The 18398-nt window shown below is 45.6% G+C and overlaps 1 protein-coding gene across 1 annotated transcript in view; it reads left to right on the top strand.

Annotated features, from left to right (window-relative positions):
* Positions 1 to 17958, top strand: part of mcf2l2 (MCF.2 cell line derived transforming sequence-like 2) — a gene marked incomplete at its 5' end in the record, with an annotated part of 122275 nt that extends 104317 nt beyond the window's left edge. The window contains 3 exon segments of the mRNA XM_021313536.2: positions 4646 to 4755; positions 5522 to 5637; positions 14384 to 17958. Coding sequence (XP_021169211.1) covers positions 4646 to 4755; positions 5522 to 5637; position 14384 — 227 coding nt within the window.
* Between the last annotated feature and the right edge of the window lie 440 nt (positions 17959 to 18398).

The raw sequence follows: 18398 nt of genomic DNA, 5'->3' as shown, positions 1-18398 counted from the left end.
CTGAGATTCCTGCTGCGCACGCCACGGCCAAAGCCTGCGTGGGTGCGCACATCTCGCCACCGGCAGTTTTCGCTGACGCCCCGCCGGCCACCGAGAAGAAAGACCCGCCGGCCACTGAGAGAGAGGACTTGCCGGCTGCCGGGAAGAAAGGACAGCTCGAGGCCTCCGATGGAGCTGCTGTGCCTCAGCCCGAGGCCTCCGATGGTGCTGCTGTGCCTCAGCCCGAGGCCTCCGATGGTGCTGCTGTGCCTCAGCCCGAGGCCTCCGATGGTGCTGCTGTGCCTCAGCCCGAGGCCTCCGTGGGTGCACACATCTCGCCGCTGCCGGTCTTCACTGACTTCCCGCTGGCTGACGAGAGAAAAGAGCCGCCGGCCGTCGAGAGAAAAGACCACCCTCAAGCTGAAGTCCTGCAGTCCCGCGAGGGGGTCCCGGTGGACCCGCTTCCTCCCTACGCTCCCGAGTCCAGCGAGGCGGTCCAGGGGGACCCGCCTCCAGTCTACGCTCCCGAGTCCAGCGAGGCGGTCCAGGTGGACCCGCCTCCAGTCTACGCTCCCGAGTCCAGCGAGGCGGTCCAGGTGGACCCGCCTCCAGTCTACGCTCCCGAGTCCAGCGAGGGGGTCCAGGTGGACCCGCCTCCAGTCTAAGCTCCCGAGTCCAGCGAGGGGGTCCAGGTGGACCCGCCTCCAGTCTACGCTCCCGAGTCCAGCGAGGGGGTCCAGGTGGACCCGCCTCCAGTCTACGTTCCCGAGTCCAGCGAGGCGGTCCAGGTGGACCCGCCTCCAGTCTACGCTCCCGAGTCCAGCGAGGCGGTCCAGGGGGACCCGCCTCCGGTCAAGCCTCCAGAGTCCTCCGAGGCGGTCCAGGGGGACCCGCCTCCGGTCAAGCCTCCAGAGTCCTCCGAGGCGGTCCAGGGGGACCCGCCTCCGGTCAAGCCTCCAGAGTCCTCCGAGGCGGTCCAGGGGGACCCGCCTCCGGTCAAGCCTCCAGAGTCCTCCGAGGCGGTTCAGGAGTACCCGCCTCCGGTCAAGCCTCCAGAGTCCTCCGAGGCGGTTCAGGGGGACCCGCCTCCGGTCAAGCCTCCAGAGTCCTCCGAGGCGGTCCAGGGGGACCCGCCTCCGGTCAAGCCTCCAGAGTCCTCCGAGGCGGTCCAGGGGGACCCGCCTCCGGCCAAGCCTCCAGAGTCCTCCGAGGCGGTCCAGGGGGACCCGCCTCCGGTCAAGCCTCCAGAGTCCTCCGAGGCGGTCCAGGGGGACCCGCCTCCGGTCAAGCCTCCAGAGTCCTCCGAGGCGGTCCAGGGGGACCCGCCTCCGGTCAAGCCTCCAGAGTCCTCCGAGGCGGTCCAGGGGGACCCGCCTCCAGTGCCAGCTCTCCAGTCCAGAGAGGTGGTCCAGGGGAACTTGCCTCCAGCCAAGGCTCCAGAGTGCTCTGAGGCGGACCAGGGGAATCCGCCTCCAGCCAAAGCTCCAAGGTCCTGTGAGGCGGTCCAAGAGGTCCACTGCCAGCTACCTGAGATCCTCCTGCCTCTCTGCCAGCTGACCCAGCCACGACGAGGTCGCCCACCGCGACGCCCGCCTCTGTTCCAGCCTCGCCGGGGCCGCCTTCCGCGACGACCACCACCAAAGACCCTGCCGTTCCGCCGCCCGATGACTGCGCCTCGCCGGGGTCGCCCACCGCGACGCCCGCCGTCTGAGTCTCTACTGCTCTGCCGCCGGCTGACCCTGCCTCGCCGCCTGCCGCGCCCAGGTCGTCCTCCACGGAGCCTGCCGAGAACTCTGCTGCTCCGCCGCCTGCCGCGCCCAGGCCGTCCTCCACGGAGCCTGCCGAGGACTCTCCTGCTCCGCCGCCTGCCGCGCCCAGGTCGTCCTCCACGGAGCCTGCCGAGGACTCTGCTGCTCCTTCGCCTGCCGCGCCCAGGTCGTCCTCCACGGAGCCTGCCGAGGACTCTGCTGCTCCGTCGCCTGCCGCGCCCAGGTCGTCCTCCACGGAGCCTGCCGAGGACTCTGCTGCTCCGTCGCCTGCCGCGCCCAGGACGTCCTCCGTTGCTCCCAAGCCGCCGTTCAAGAGGCGTTGCTCCCAAGCCGCCGTTCAAGAGGCGTTGCTCCCAAGCCGCCGTTCAAGAGGCGTTGCTCCCAAGCCGCCGTTCAAGAGGCGTTGCTCCCAAGCCGCCGTTCAAGAGGCGTTGCTCCCAAGCCGCCGTTCAAGAGGCGTTGCTCCCAAGCCGCCGTTCTCAAGTTCCCCGAGTTCCACGCTCTCAAGTTCCCCGAGTTCCACGCTCTCAAGTTCCCCGAGTTCCACGCTCTCAAGTTCCCCGAGTTCCACGCTCTCAAGATCCCCGAGTTCCACGCTCTCAAGATCCCCGAGTTCCACGCTCTCAAGATCCCCGAGTTCCACGCTCTCAAGATCCCCGAGTTCCACGCTCTCAAGATCCCCGAGTTCCACGCTCTCAAGATCCCCTTGAGTTTCAGCGCGCTCTCAAGATCCCCTTGAGTTTCAGCGCGCTCTCAAGATCCCCTTGAGTTTCAGCGCGCTCTCAAGATCCCCTTGAGTTTCAGCGCGCTCTCAAGATGTTTTTGAGTTTCAGCGCGCTTCAAGATGTTTTTGAGTTTCAGCGCGCTTCAAGATGTTTCTGTTCTCCCGGCACCTTTTGTTGGAGTCTGACCCCCCGTCCTGTCCTCCCTCCGCCCACCCGGGATGGGTGTTCCTGTTTTTGAACTGGTGTTTTGTTTAGGCCGCCTGGGATTCGGCCTTGAGGGGGGGGTGATGTCAGGATGCAGTTCTCCTGCTGCACCATGGACAGTTCCGGAGCCTTCCACTACCTTCTCTCCCCTGCTTCACTCCATGCTGGATCAGTTTCACCTGCTGCAATAATCAAGTCTGGACTCATTCCACCTGTTCAACCTCCTACATAAACTCCTCTCATTTCTGCTTTCACTGCTGGCTCGTCAACGTCCTTCCCACGTCTGCTCATGCCTCACGTCTCCCAGCGTCCTTCGTCCCACATCGTGTGCTCCCATCTCCAGCCAGCCTCGTCTCTGCCTTCCTGCCTGCGTTCCCTCAAGTCCCCCGGCTTCGGCTCCACTACGTTCTCCTGCTCCAGCCACGGTCAACATCACTCTGCTGCCATCTGGTACAGTCTACTGGTTACCTTTCCACCACTCATCTCCTTCAATAAAACTCTTAAAACGAGGCTCTGTGTGTGGCTGAATTCAGGCTCAGTAATCAGTACCTGACAAAAACAGAACTCAAACTATGACAGTTCTACTGAGAAATTAGCTCCTTTTATGCTTGTTCATGTTATTATTTAAATGCAACCTCCTCAGACTCCAGTGTGAACATTCTGCAGCCCTGAAGTTCCCTGCATGCACAGAAGACATGAAATCACATCTACCATGGCCAAGAGCCGCCCGTGACACTTGACACTGCCTCTCTCCCTCCCCCATTCAGGACCTACAGGCTACACCAACGTAGCATCTCCAAACCTTCTGCGTTACATTAACACACAGTCTAACGTGTATATAGCTTTCTGTATATATATATATATATATATATATATATATATATATATATATATATATATATATTGTTTTGTCTGCACCATCAACACCAAGTCAAATTCCTTGTAAGTGCAAACCTACTTGGCAATACACTTGATTCTGATTCTGATTCATGCTGTGTTTAGGGAAGGGATTGTGGATGCTACACAAATGAGCTTGTCTCTCAGTTCTGAGACTGCTGTGCAACCCGAGTTGACAAAGTTATGATGACATTTCACAACTTCCCGCCTCTACCAGTGCAACATTTTCAATCTGTTGCATTTCAGAGATGTAAAAGTTGGATCAAAGGGTGACGTTCAGGCCAGGGTTGCTGGGAGAAACCTTAGACATGAATCAGGTCAAATTTGTGTTGTTTCACACTGTCATTAAAAAAAATTAGACTCTGGTAATAAGTATCAGTAAAAAAAAAAAGTCTTGGCTCGCTTTTGTGTGCAGTTTTCTTAGATTCGTTGAGTTGAAAAGTATGTCTGCATCTAAAAGAAGCTTTGTTTATTCCCAGGAAGCAGTGACAGCTTCTCTCTTGTGTTGCTCACCCCTCAGACAGGATTTAAGACTCCCTTAGAGAAGTTCATCTATTGAAACAGACAAAGTTAATAGAACGGTATAGGACACAATTTTACATTATACCATTGTTTCATTCTCTGCTGCGTTATCACTGGAACAACATCTGCAATAATCTAAAAAATGACATGACCTGAGGCTGCTGATTGTATCAGTCTGTGTAATTATCCAGCACTGTCTTTCTGCCACTAATATTTCAAAACTGTAAATAAAGTCTGCTTCAGTAGATGTAATTCTGCATCATAACTCAGGAGTTTTATCAGTTTGAACTTTTCTATATGGTTAAAAATGCCTTGGCATGGGCCGCAGTCTGACTTGCTATTATACTCACAACCAAAAGGGAAAGCTATTGGCTTTGTTCTGCAGATTTACTTTGATTAATCTCCAGTACCAGCAAATGACAACTATCTCACATTGCACCTTTTAAATGCACAACAATGCTACTTTTTAAAGCAGTATCCCCATCCAATAGTAACACCTGTTTGTTAATAATTTTTTTAAAGTAGCAATATATGTTGATGTGTTATTAGGCTGGACCCAGAGACGTCTCCTCTCCATGGACACAGAGGACTTTGAGACGATTCCCTCCAGTGGAGAGGAATCCTCGAACTCTTCTGAAGACGAAGGCAACAATAAAAATGTATGTATGCTTTTAAGCAAGGGTAAAACACACATGACCTGCTTAGCTCAATATTTAATGTTAGTGTGGTGAAACTTAAACAGGGACACAATGAAAATGTTTTCATTCCTAATTTAACTTTATAAAACTTTGTGAAAAATGTAGCCTGGAGAGACTCATTATGGACCACTTGAAACAATATAGACTTTGCATTAATCACATTTTTTCAATCTGTCACCATCATTCTTTGGTTTCCTCATATGTCTTTGAAATCCTCTTTCAGCCTTCTAAAATTGGACCCTTCAACAGCTGAATTAGTTCCTCTAGACTTATGTGTTCTTAGCAGTGGGCACTGACCACTTGACATTTAAGAAATGAGGGAGGAATGAAGAGGGTGAGGAGGATTTTACCTGCATGTATCTAGTGAATGTGTTGGCCTCTCGTATAGGTCCTACAATGCACGGTAGAAAGCTACACAAACTGATGTACTGGGAATAGTAATGACTCCCTCTAATTTTTGCAATGAATGCCACGTTAAACCTTTGGGTTTATCAATAGAGTGAAATAATTAATCTTAGCTGTAGATTTACCTGTTAGACTGCTAAAGGTCATTGAAATATATACATTGTTGGGGTGTTTGTATAGTGCAGACCTTTCTCCTACAACAGCCAATTGAAAAAGAGCAGATATTTTTAAGCCTTATTTGAAATGCAGTTCCACTCTTAAAATGTGGAAGAAAAATCAATACTTGCTGTATTCTATGTTTGAAATTCATGTCTTCCTCCAGGGTGACAGCAGCCGTTACCGAGTTCAGCTGACATACACGTCATGTGAAGCGAAAGATCTTTCTCTGGGAAACACTGACATGGTCCAGTTTCTGGAGGAAGCGGAGAATGGAAACTGGTACGTTTTCACTGTTTACGGGAATGCAAAAGTCTATAATTTCACTTTTTACTTTACCAAGGGTCATAGAAGATGTTTGGATATTTTTTCATTGCCCAGCACCTGTCTTGCAAAGCTGCTGAAAGCCTAGGACCTCGTACATACATTTCGTAATGTCTCCACAAGAACTCCTGCTAAGTGTCCGGCGGTACTTCTGTCTGAGTAGTATTTGTTACCTGAATATCATCACCTGGGGTTTCATTTATAAAGCTTGCGTATGCACAAAATGGAACCTGAAATTTTGCGTGGAACGTCACTTTCCACGCAAAGGTTGGGATCTATAGAAAGAAAACAACGTGATTATCCAATCACGTTGTTTTCATAGTAACTCACAGTAACTCTTGCCTAGGCATACGCTCATTTTGGAGATGAGAAATTGGCGACACAGATGGTGAAGTGGTGAATTAAAGCCAAACTGCGTCAGGATTCCTCTCAGACTTTCAATTTCACTTCATATCAGAGATCGACTTCATCGTAAGGATTCCAAACTGCAGTGTTATTCTTATTGCGCTGGGGAAACTTAACTATACATAAGAACCTATTCCAATAAAATAAAAATCCCATAAGCCTTCTTGAATCTTAAATAAAAGTCCACACAGCATCTTTTTCAACCATCACATTCCTCTCCCTGATGGTCACCATGGTGACGTGTTCCACAGATTATTGTGACAAGGTATGAGGCAATTACTCTAATTGCTATAAATGCTCAAATACACATTAGAAGGAAAAAGCTGTTTCAGGGAGGAAATATTTCCTGGTCAAGGACGATGTCTGGCTGATATGTCGCTTTAGACTCTGAGCGTTGCATTCTGCTATAACCTACAAGGGGGACAGCAGCTACACCTCCCTGCAGGATTTCTCCAAAACCCCCAGAGCGCAGGGCGCTTACTGCTCACACTCATGCAGTGCAGCGTGCGTCAGCTTCCTAAAATGCTTTTTACAGGTTTTTTTTTGGGGGGGGTGGGGGTGGGGGGGGGGACCTCTCATTCTTCCTGGTCTCACCCTCTTCTCTAAATCTAAATGTTGATCTGAACGCACAGCCTCAAAGGAATACGACTGTCACCTGACATTTACAACAGCATCAGCTTTCATTTTTAACTGGTTCTTTTAATGTGGAAAACATCTGTGCTTTTACCTCTGATTTAAACATTTTATAAATGCCTCTCTGTGAATTTTTTTCAGAGTTTCTTTGCTTTTTCTCCTTGGTTGCCACGTCACCATGATTAAAACACCGATCATCTGACCCATTTTAATACACATTAGCATTTATGAGGTACTTTAAATCAACCATTTATGGTGAAGTGTAAAGGGCAGAACCTGAGACAGAACCAGGTACGCAAACTTTCAGGTCCAGCCCTAATAGGGGAAACTGTGTGCTGGTGTGTGTGGGCATGTTTTTATAAATCAGATTTTTTTTTTTTTTTTGCCTTACGCCAAATTCCTTTTCTGAGTGTACGCACCGTTTTAGTAGGGATTCTACACAAAGTTTTATAAATGAGACCCCAGGGCTGTGTCTTATCAGGTTTGCTATCTCCATTGTCAGCATAAGGTGGGGGAAACAGTTGTTTGACCCCCTGCTTATTCTGTAAGTTTGCTGATTTACAAACAAAAGCAGTTTGGTCCCTTTCAGCTTAGGGCGCTCACCTTCTTCAGCCATCATAGAACCTGAGCTGCTATCCAAAGGTGCATGGGGGGGAGGGGTGGTGATGCTGCGATTGCACACAAACTGAAGGATTTCCCCTGCACCATCTCTATGACGAAACCTTAAAAAAAATGCTTATACTGCAGAAACTGAGATTTTTACTGGTTTTGAAATCATGACTTTTTCATATTGCGATATTCCATGAAACCGGCAACCCATGCTTGACCTTGGCTTCAAGATCCAATATGTCAGCCTTAGGTCAAAAACGTAGCGATAGTTGCAGTAGATGAGTCTAGATAAGTAGACGAGTATGAAACATCTGACCACATTAATGAACTAAGGTCAAAAGAATGAAGTAGGACCAGAGCAACGACTGCCCTGTTCAGACATAAGTGGGACGACCAAGTATTGAAACATTCTCAGAGTGCATCACGACTATGATAGAGCAATGAGACACATCACTGGTTTTTAATGGTCTCTAGTGCTAAATCCTGGAAGGCGAGTACAAAAGTTACCTTTGATGAAAACTGAATCTGTTTCCAAACCCACACCTTTACAAAGAGGAAAAGTGCATCTGCTTTTATGATCAAGTAGCCTCTGGAGTCTAGCTGGAAGAATGTTTTGGGCTACATGGACTTGGAAGCGATTACTCTGTTAGATAAAAGCTCAACTTGCTGTAACTGTGCTAATTTTTCATCAGCTCATGCATATTTCAGCTCCGAAGACTGTCTCCTGCCATCTTCAACTACGGGTTTTTAAAAGGTCTCGCTCACCCATACTTGTCTCGCTTCCATGGGGAGCATGAAGAATTCATGTCTTCCCTTTCCTTGGTTCTTTTTTTGTTGAATCAAGTGTAACTGATAGACTGTGTTCTGCTGTGTGCAGCATACACACACAAATGTGTGTGTGTGTGTGTGTGTGTGTGTGTGTGTGTGTGTGTGTGTGTGTGTGTGTGTGTGTGTGTGTGTGTGTGTGTGTGTGTGTGTGTGTGTGCCTGCGAGCATATACACCTCTGAGGCCAAACTACAGTTGTACACAATTAGAGTACATTAATCCCAGCTTATCCTTCTGCTGTATATCCAGTGGGTTTTTACGTGCTCCTGTGAGTATAGGTGAATGTATTTACATGAGGACTAAATTAACTTTGTTTACACTTTATTTACCACATGACTCTCAATTTACAATTTGAGCCAATAGCGGAAGGAATTGTGCACACATTTATTCATGCACAATTATCGATTCTTCCTGTATGCTCAGAGTGATGTTGATCTGACAGCTGAGGCCTGGTAGTGGCTCTGTGGAGAAGGTAGCAGAGCGTTCACTAATGATGCATTAAAACTTTAACCTTCTCGAGCCATATGAACCTGTAATTAATCCACAAAAGGTCACTGTAGGAAAGAAATGTCTGTGGGCCACATTTGCATGTTCTTTGGCTTGAGAAGAAAGGCCAAGCTAAATTATAAAACTGTTTCCTGTAGCAAATCACCTCCAGTTTTCACCTGCAATCATTTTCAGGCCACTGGTTGCTGGTTCTACTAGAGAAAAGCCTTATGGCAAAAAACAGAGTGATTTGTCTGGAGAATATGGAACTGTTGGGACTTTTAGACCCGGTTGAACTTGAATCCTATGAAGTTTTCATATGTATATGTAAAGTTTCTGTAATGGTTGGTGTGGAGATGAACCCAGAGTCAGCCAGACGCAGTAGTAGTCCTTTTGGTGGTGTTTATTGAAGGGATAAAACAGGCAAAACCGACCGGATCCAGGCAAGAAACGACGAACGATTGTGAAGTCCCGGCAACAAGCAGAAAACTAAGAGGGGTTTAAATAGGCGGGCAGACACAGTAACAGGGAGGGACTAATTAACCAAACCCAGGTGAAAATAATTAAGGGAGCAAAAGGACAATTCTAAGAATAAAAATAAGCCTAAACAGAACAGGAAAGAACTAAACTAACCAAATAATAAGCATAAACCAGAACAGAACATTACAGAGCCCCCCCCCCCCTCAAGGACGGATTCCAGACGTCCTTTTAAAACAAAAACAAACAGACCAGAACGGGTGGGTGGAGGGGGTTGCAGGACGGAGGGACAGACCTGATACAAAACAAAACAACAGGCGACTGAAGAGGGAGCCTGGTTACAGGTGACTAAAGAGGGAGCCTGGCTACAGGTGACTAAAGAGGGAGCCTGGCTACAGGCGACTGAAGAGGGAGCCTGGCTGCAGGCGACTAGAGAGGGAGCCTGGCTGCAGGCGACAGAAGGGGAAGCCTGGCTACAGGCGACAGAAGGGGAAGCCTGGCTACAGGCGACAGAAGGGGAAGCCTGGCTACAGGCGACTGAAGGAGAAGCCTGGCTACAGGCGACTGAAGGGGAGGCCTGGCTACAGGCTACAGAGGCCACAGGACTACAGGCTACAGAGGCCACAGGGCTACAGGCTACAGAGACCACAGGGCTACAGGCTACAGAGACCACAGGGCTACAGGCTACAGAGACCACAGGGCTACAGGCTACAGAGACCACAGGGCTACAGGCTTCAGGAGGCCCCGGGCTACAGGCTTCAGGAGGCCCCGGGCTACAGGCTTCAGGAGGCCCCGGGCTACAGGCTTCAGGGGCTAAAGTCAGACCCTTAGCAACCAGAAGTCTTAAGACCAGCTTCTGGAGGGTCTCGGAAAGCGACATCCAATAGAGTCTCTCCCAAAGTTGGCTGTCCACGAGGGTAATAAGGGGTCTAGGCTTACAAACAAGTCCGAGAGGCTCAAAGTCTCCAAGGGACCATGGTTGCTGAATCCTCTTCTGATTCCCAGGGTGCCCGAAGAGCGAAGGATCCCCCTGGGTCCCCCCCTCAAAGGTCAGCGACGGACCCCTCTGGGTTCCCACGTAGCACGTCAGCGACGGACCCCTCTGGGTTCCCACGTCGCACATCAGGGACGGACCCCTCTGGGTTCCCATGTCGCACGTCAGGGACGGACCCCTCTGGGTTCCCGCGCCGCACGTCAGTGACGGACCCCTCTGGGTTCCCACGTCGCAGGTCTGCGACGGACCCCTCTGGGTTCCCACGTCGCAGGTCCGCGACGGACCCCTCTGGGTTCCCACGTCACATGTCGGTGACGGACCCCCCTCTTCGGACTTGGGCGAAGGCAGATCCTCCCGGACCCCTTCTCGTGACTTGTGCAGAGGCAGGTCCTCCCGGACCCCCTCGTTAGGCTTGACGGGCGCAGAGGCGTCGGGCAGAACCACGGTGACAGGCTCAGGAGCCGAGGCGTCGGCCGGGCCCTCGGTGACAGACTCAGGAGCCGAGGCGTCGGCCGGACCCTCGGTGACAGACTCAGGAGCCGAGGCATCGGCCAGACCCTTGGAGACAGACTCAGGAGCCGAGGCATCGGCCAGACCCTCGGAGACAGACTCAGGAGCCGAGGCATCGGCCAGACCCTCGGAGACAGACTCAGGAGCCGAGGCATCGGCCAGACCCTCGGAGACAGGTTTTGGTCGGCAGTAGAAAGCCTGGAGGGCTGACCTATAATGTCCCTCAACCTCCTTTAATTTTTTCTCCAGCTCCTCTGAATAATGCAGGAATAGAGCCTCCCTGAGACGCTTGATGATGGGGGCAAATGTCCTTACTTTATTCTCCAGAGCCAGATATTCAGAGTCACGGTCACCAGCAGGGGGAGCTGTGGGCCTCTTGGCTCTAGGAGGCGAAGAATCCCCCTCCGCCGGACCGGAAGTGGGCGGAGCCAGAGGTTCGGCAGTCGGGTGAGGCCGAACTGGCCTGTCGGGGGGCTGCCCACCTATACTGGATGGATGGCCGACAGGCAAGCACTTCCTTCTCCGGCGGCGAGTCGGCGGAGCTTGCTGGGGGGTTGATGCCTCCTTACGGGAAGGATTCGTTGTAGCCGATGGCAGTCTCGGCAGCTCCTCGTAAGGGCAGGAAAGCTGCAACGATTCCGGAAAAAGGTCCGGACGGATCTCCTGCACCACATCTGCGTGAACCTCAAGAAAAAACTCTGAGACAGGACGGGCACGCTCCGAGGAGGACAGTATGGCGACTTGAGGTGAGTGATCAGCGAGGAGAGACATGTTAGAAGGATTATCGGGCTCGCGCAGCATAGCAGCTCCTGATCGGAGAAAGCATCTTGGCGACAGGTTCATCATATTGTGGCCGGGACTTACTGTAATGGTTGGTGTGGAGATGAACCCAGAGTCAGCCAGACGCAGTAGTAGTCCTTTTGGTGATGTTTATTGAAGGGATAAAACAGGCAAAACAGACCAGATCCAGGCAAGAAACGACGAACGATTGTGAAGTCCCGGCAACAAACAGAAAACTAAAAGGGGTTTAAATAGGCGGGCAGACACAGTAACAGGGAGGGACTAATTAACCAAACCCAGGTGAAAATAATTAAGGGAGCAAAAGGACAAGTCTAAGAATAAAAATAAGCCTAAACAGAACAGGAAAGAACTAAACTAACCAAATAATAAGCATAAACCAGAACAGAACATTACAGTTTCAAACTAATTTTATTTTATTTAATTGTGCATTTGAGGTAGAGTTAAATGGTTTTAAGAAATTTAAGACCTATAAAAAAATTTAAGACTACAACATAAATCTAAGACATTTTAAGACCTCACGCAAATCCTGTACTACAAAAGTGTGTGTGAGTGCTTGCGACATTCTACGGCCAATTGCAGCACAGATAGAACAAGCTATAGATCCCCTTTTCCTCTGTATGCCCGGGCCAAAGCCCGACTACAGCATATCCTTTTCTTTTTTTCCTAGACATTGGTAAAGTCACTGAAGGTAGTGGCTGGTTGGATAGAAGCTATGGAGTATTTTTCAGGTCATCGCTTGCCACTTCTGTCCTAAAATGAGTAATTGTATTTCATTTTGCATGAAACTTTTGTATCTTAAAAAAAGTAAAAGAGATGTAGCTCTTTCCCTGACCACTGCTTTCTAGACCTCACAAATGCACCTTCTGCCGTCCTCCTGCTTGTACCCTGTAGTCATTCTTGCAATTCTTAACTGTTTAAAGGACTGTTAGTTACTAATTAATAGTAATAGCACTTGTCCTTGCACTGAAATGTGCTATACAAATAAATTTGCCTTGCTTTGCCCAGATGGTCGTACACTATCCAGCAGAATGTAAACATAACGTGTGCAATTCAAGTATTTTGATTGGACGATCTGAGCTTGAGCCTAGAGTATTTGTGCCCCACAGCTGTCTACTGAGAGTGTGTTGGACATCCGCACTGTGATTTCAGATGTTCATTATTTAAACAAACGTTGGTGGGCCGGCCCCAACATCAAGGCGCCTCAGGAGGATTTAGCCATCTGAGCTTATCAGTTTTCTGGCAGACTTATATATCTAGACACAAAGGTTTCTTACAGGCGCTGTGATAGACTGGCAACCTGTCCAGGGTGTACCCCGCCTCTCGCCCATTGACAGCTGGAGATAGGAACCAGCACCCCTTGCAATCCCACAAGGGATAGACGTGTTAGAAGATGGATGGATGGATGGGTTTCCAACTGGAATCGGTCTTTTTTTTTTTACAACATTACTCTATAAAGAACAATCCGGTCCCATTGATTATTGTGAACATAGAGCTTGACAGCGACATCTGGTGGGGCCTGGCACCACTGGCCCCCAATGCAGTTAATACCTTGTACTAAAAAGGTTTCTCATCACACATAATTTTCCACAAATGGCAAGGATCAGAGTTTTTACTATAGAGCAGTGGTTCTCAAATGTCTTCTGTTGTCCCGCCTTGAAGAATGCAAACATTTTGTGTTCCCCAGTTCAAAGACAATGGGTTAAAATACAACTTTTATTGTTTTCTCTTTTAATGCAAGTAAGCCATCGCTTACCCAGAATCCCTTTTACATTTTAACAACAGAAAACTTGATTTCTAACAGCTGAAACACTGCCTGCGGAAACAGTAGCATGTGCTCTCTTTGGAAAAAGAGCATGTTCTTTTAGCTAGATATGAACCTTGTCACCTTTAAAATATAGTGACTTAACATACGCTAACTAGCTCAGAATATTGTGAAAATAATATCATGTCATTAATATTAAAGACAAAATATAGTTACATGACGCTTTATACTTTTTCAGGAGTTCATTATCATATTCGTACACAGAAATTCATAGCTAAGCAGTTGCTCTGAGGATTATTGACAATCCTTTGCTATTGTAATGCTACTGACTGCAGGTATAGACTGAACAGCAGATGGTGCTGTTGTCCCATTTAGCAGATTTAGTGTCCCCACGGACCCTTTTAGCTGAAATACATGTGCTGTGTTTTCTGGACAAACAGCGTCATGCCTTCACCACCACCACAACCCCCCAACCCCCCACCCCCAGGGGCCGCACCCCAGTATGGGATGGATGTCTTTGTTACAGTTTGTGCACCCTCAGCTGTCAAGGTTTCACAGTAGTTTAGATACATTACATCTAGAATTTACACTAAAGGAAAGACTGGTTCACCATAGCAGACATTAATAATGTAGAGTTGATAATGGCTGAACAGGATGCGTAAGGAGCCTGTAGCTCATGAGGCAGCAAAGAGCTAATGTCTAGCCAATACTTACAATGATGGTTGATTTCATCCTTAAAACATCGTTTTTTTGCTTTGTGTTTCTTATTTGCTGTGTCTCTAACCAATATTTCCACAATTACTTCCATTTAAACTTGAACCCAGTTTCTAAATGATTGCTGTGGAATGGCTTGGTTTGTTTTGGTGCCCTGGCTCTCTAAAATAGCTGCTCATTCTCTACCGTTTTATCCAGAGTTTTTTTCTTTGTTTCTGAGCTGCTGTTTCATACATATTTGAACCAAACTGATCTTTATGGATAGCAGTTAAGTGGCATTATATCTCTTTTGTTTTTTTATCTTCTTCTGCTGCCTGTGATGAATACCCCTGTCTGCCTTCCTTTTGAGTACATTCCCCTTATTTCAGTCTGGGTTGTGCTTTCCTTAACATAGCTACTATAACTGAATGGGACCTAGTGTATTTCTCGTGTTTCATCATTGTGGTTACACTGAAACTAAATCAACGTTTTCTTCTTGATTTTTCAGATATCTACAGTGATTTGTGTGCAGCAGCACTCTCCGACTCTGAAGAAAATGACGCCAGTAGTTGGGAAGATGTCTCTCAGGACTGCAAATAAATATCAGTGGTCTTTTGAAATTCAGTTGACTTTGCTCTCAGACGTTGATCAGGTCAATAACTGCAGTCTTTAATATGTAATTTACAAAGTTTTTAACTACTTGTAGTTATTTTTGATCGACTACAGATATGCCTTGCAATTGTCATATAGTTGTCATTTTTGTGTGTTTTATTCACTGATCTTTGTCAGTGAGACTCCCGGGAGAAGAAGCTGGAACTTTACTGAGCACGACAGTCAGAAAGCCATGTCCTATAACTTTAAAATCCTTTTACGCCCATCTAGCAGAGCAACTGTATACAGTAAACACAGCCCATAGTTTCAGATATGTGGACAGTCTCTTCAGAAACTATTTAGACCCCTTCACATATTGCAATCATTTGTATTATTATTTTATATAAAATAAAAAGTACTCTTGGTAAAATCTATTACATATTTAAAAACATGTAACTTACTACATTTGTTTACATAGTTAAATTTTCAAGAAGCTCCTTTCTTAGGGTCTTTAATTAGTTCTATTCAAAGTGAGGATATAAGTTTTCTGTAGGCAGAGAGCCCCTTCAGCGCCACGTTACTAAAACATGTCTTCTGCTAACAAGTTGCGTTTTCTCTGTTGGATTCTAAACTTCACCGAACTGTAGAGTGCTGGGTGCTGAGGCCACAATCGTGCAGTGTAAAGGAATGTGAAGATTTTTTAAAACGAATTTTTTTTTTTTATTTTCCTTACCAACAAACCAAACATGTATAATACTTTAATGTTAGGTAAAAAGGTGTTTTTTTGTTTTTGTAGAAAATAGATCTTTAAATCAGTTTAGATCTGATCTGAAGCAACAAAACTGTCTACCCTACATGCCTTTAAAAGAAAAGCCTAATCTTTCCTAAATTTTTTGGGTTGATTGTGGGTTTTTTTTGTTTTGTTTTTTTTGGCCAAGTAGATTTTTTTTTAAGCTACTCTATGCAACAAAAATGGAATACAGCAACTTGCTAACTTGCTGTATTTAGCCCTGGTTAATGAATGGGTGCTAACGTGACTGCTTTTGAAATAAATTAATGGAATTAAATGTAATAAAAATTCAAATACAAAAAATTGTTTTTTAAAGCTGACATGTGCTTTTAAATCCTTTTTTTCCCTCAAATCATTCAATTTTGGTCTATATAAAGTGAAACTGCAATGCTTTGGTTTAAAAGGTGGATTTAGCATGATATGCCCCCCATTAAAAGACCAAACATTTTCATTGTACCTAGCAATTGTCATTTAATAAGGATTTGAACTTGCTTTATCTTGTTTAAAACCCGTCATGAGTAAATATCAGCAGTATGAACTTAAAAAACATCTCTATCTGCATCCACCAGCTGGGGATTTTTATTTTTATTGTCATATTTTGATGTTTCGGAGATGTTAAGTGAAGATTATTGATGCTATTTTAAGTATGAAATCAGTGAAAAGGTCAGAATATTTCCTGAGGAGACTGTTCTAGCTCAACCTGCTCTTTGTCAAATCTGAAGGAATCTGTATAATAACTGCAAAATTATCTAAATTGTTGCTACAGCTCTTAGATGGACCTGAATATGTTTGTTACAAGGCTTTACATAAATGAAAATATTGAAAAACATATTGGTGACTCAAAAATATAACTAACATATTTCTGCCACTCAGGGGAGTAATGCTAATTTTTGCACACAGTTAGTTTTGTTGGATTCATGTTTGAGGTGAACAGAAGAAATCTGCTTGCTGTGTTTCACTTGATTTAGAAGAAAGTAGCTAGTTATATTTTTCAAATTCTAACATTGTCTATCTGCATATTGATAGGGCAGCTTAAGTGTCATGGAGAGATGCTTTGCTCCATCCAGGATTAGATGACACCAAAAGCACAGGATGCAGAGTCACATGCACATGCAACCATGTTTAAATTGCTATAATATGCTTTTTCATATAAAATTAACTGATTGGTGAAAGACATTTCCTCTGTCATGGGTTCTTGCATCTGGGAAAATCTAATTCAAAGCAAATTCCTTTAGCAGCTAATGATAGTTAAATCACTTCCTAGAAGAAAAATTAATCAAATGCAATGTCTTTTCCATTTTATTCTTTGTACATCATCATGGAAAGTAGGGGGAACAAGCCAGATGGCTTTTGAAGGAAATGATGGTTTCTGTTTTGAGAAACCGATTCGTCTCCACAGCATGTTATGCTTCATGTCCCAGAGAAAAACTCACACTCATTTCTACATAATGAGATTCTGTTAAGAACATTTCACACTTTGATTTGTTGTTTTTAAGCCGCTCGTACAGACAGGACATTTTAAGATATTGTTTCTATTTCTTAATGGGTTGCACAATAACACAATAATAAGTGCTAGCTAAGTGGTCATAGCCCAACTATGGGCTATATAAACAGTTTTACAGTTTCTCATGTTCAATAACTGGTTTTTATAAATTTCTGCAGGTATAGTACATTTTGCAGTGAGGGTCAACCAGAAATTACATTGGCAGGTGAAAGATTTGCGTGTAAAGTGCTCACTACGGACTTACAGTTTAAATTTACATCACAGTATTAGGTTTTTAAATTGGTAAAAATGAAAACTAAAGATTTTACTGCATTTGTGAAAGCTGCCGCAATCTGAGTAGCTGAGAACTATGATCCAAACTGTAGTTGACTAACAAAAGTTCAGACTAACAAGCAACTTTCTGCTGACATTTATGGGGAATTATTCATCAGCAAACAGTGTATACTGGTGAAGAAACAATTTGCTTTATGTATATAAATATTTGTTTTTGACTGATATCAAAACTTTGACAAATCTTCTGTTTTTCATTGTTTACTACTGTATCTTTATACATTTGTTCCCCTCTGTAGACATTTCTGGCAGGACACATGCCTTTGAACATTTGTATTTTGATATCACTTTAAGAGCATTTAAAGAAAGCTGCCATGTTTTATTATCAGGAGAATAATAGCTTGTTTAATTTACTCTGAGTACATTCTGTAATGTGTTGGAAATGGGAAGAATACGTCAGAAGTTAACACAGGTTTTTACACAATAAGTGAACACACGCAAGAGGGAAAGCAATTATGATGTTACAGTCTAACAAAGTTACAGTGAATGTCTTGGATCACAGAGATGGATAAATGGATGGATATAGGGAAAATACTGTATATCAATCAATGATAAATTGTTGATAAAAATTGATCGATGATATACATTCAGAGTGACATTTAAGCACTATCTTTAAGTTAAGGCAAATTTCTGAAGAATTTCATGTGCATTGATCCATACATTGTAAAACATTAATTCCTCTCAAACATGCTGAACTTTTTAGTTGAATGGAAAATGCTGTATGTTTATTATGAATATGATTCTGTTATACTGCATCAAGCAGCAATGTTATAATCTTTTAAAATCTACAATGTATCATGTCTGTATACTGTATCTGGTATTATATTGAACATATTGCTCACTATGATAAAATGCCTTTACTACATGATCATTGTGGCCTAGTTTCTTTGGTTTTTGTTTTTCTCAGTTCTAAATCTAAAGATACCTGAAACACAAGCTTGTTTCCACACCTGAGATGTTTTGTCTGTTTATAGCGTATTCTTGTTCGTTTCTCAGCTTGGTGTGGTTTGTTTGTGTAGATGTACACACTAATCACACCAGTGTGCAGACCGTTCAGAAGAGGTTTTCTCTGTACGGTTCCAAATGAACAGTATTGTGGTAAAGTAAATGTAAGCAGGAAGATGCAACTTTCAAGACGTTTTCTCAAAACATTCAGTATACTGCTCAGGTAATTTTGACGATTGTAGAATTGCACTGGTCAAGGGGGCTGCATGTGGGATTAGCTCTGTTCTTTTTGTTCTGAAATTCTTTTTAAGGAACTTCAATTCCTCCTTTTTGTCTCAAGGTTGCTTTTTTGGATGGTTTTGT

The sequence above is a fragment of the Fundulus heteroclitus genome, chromosome 9, assembly GCF_011125445.2.
Source record: "Fundulus heteroclitus isolate FHET01 chromosome 9, MU-UCD_Fhet_4.1, whole genome shotgun sequence".
In the NCBI taxonomy this organism is placed as follows: Eukaryota; Metazoa; Chordata; class Actinopteri; order Cyprinodontiformes; family Fundulidae; genus Fundulus; species Fundulus heteroclitus.
Note: the sequence above shows the minus strand (reverse complement) of the source record. Positions and strands in the feature narration are given on the sequence as shown.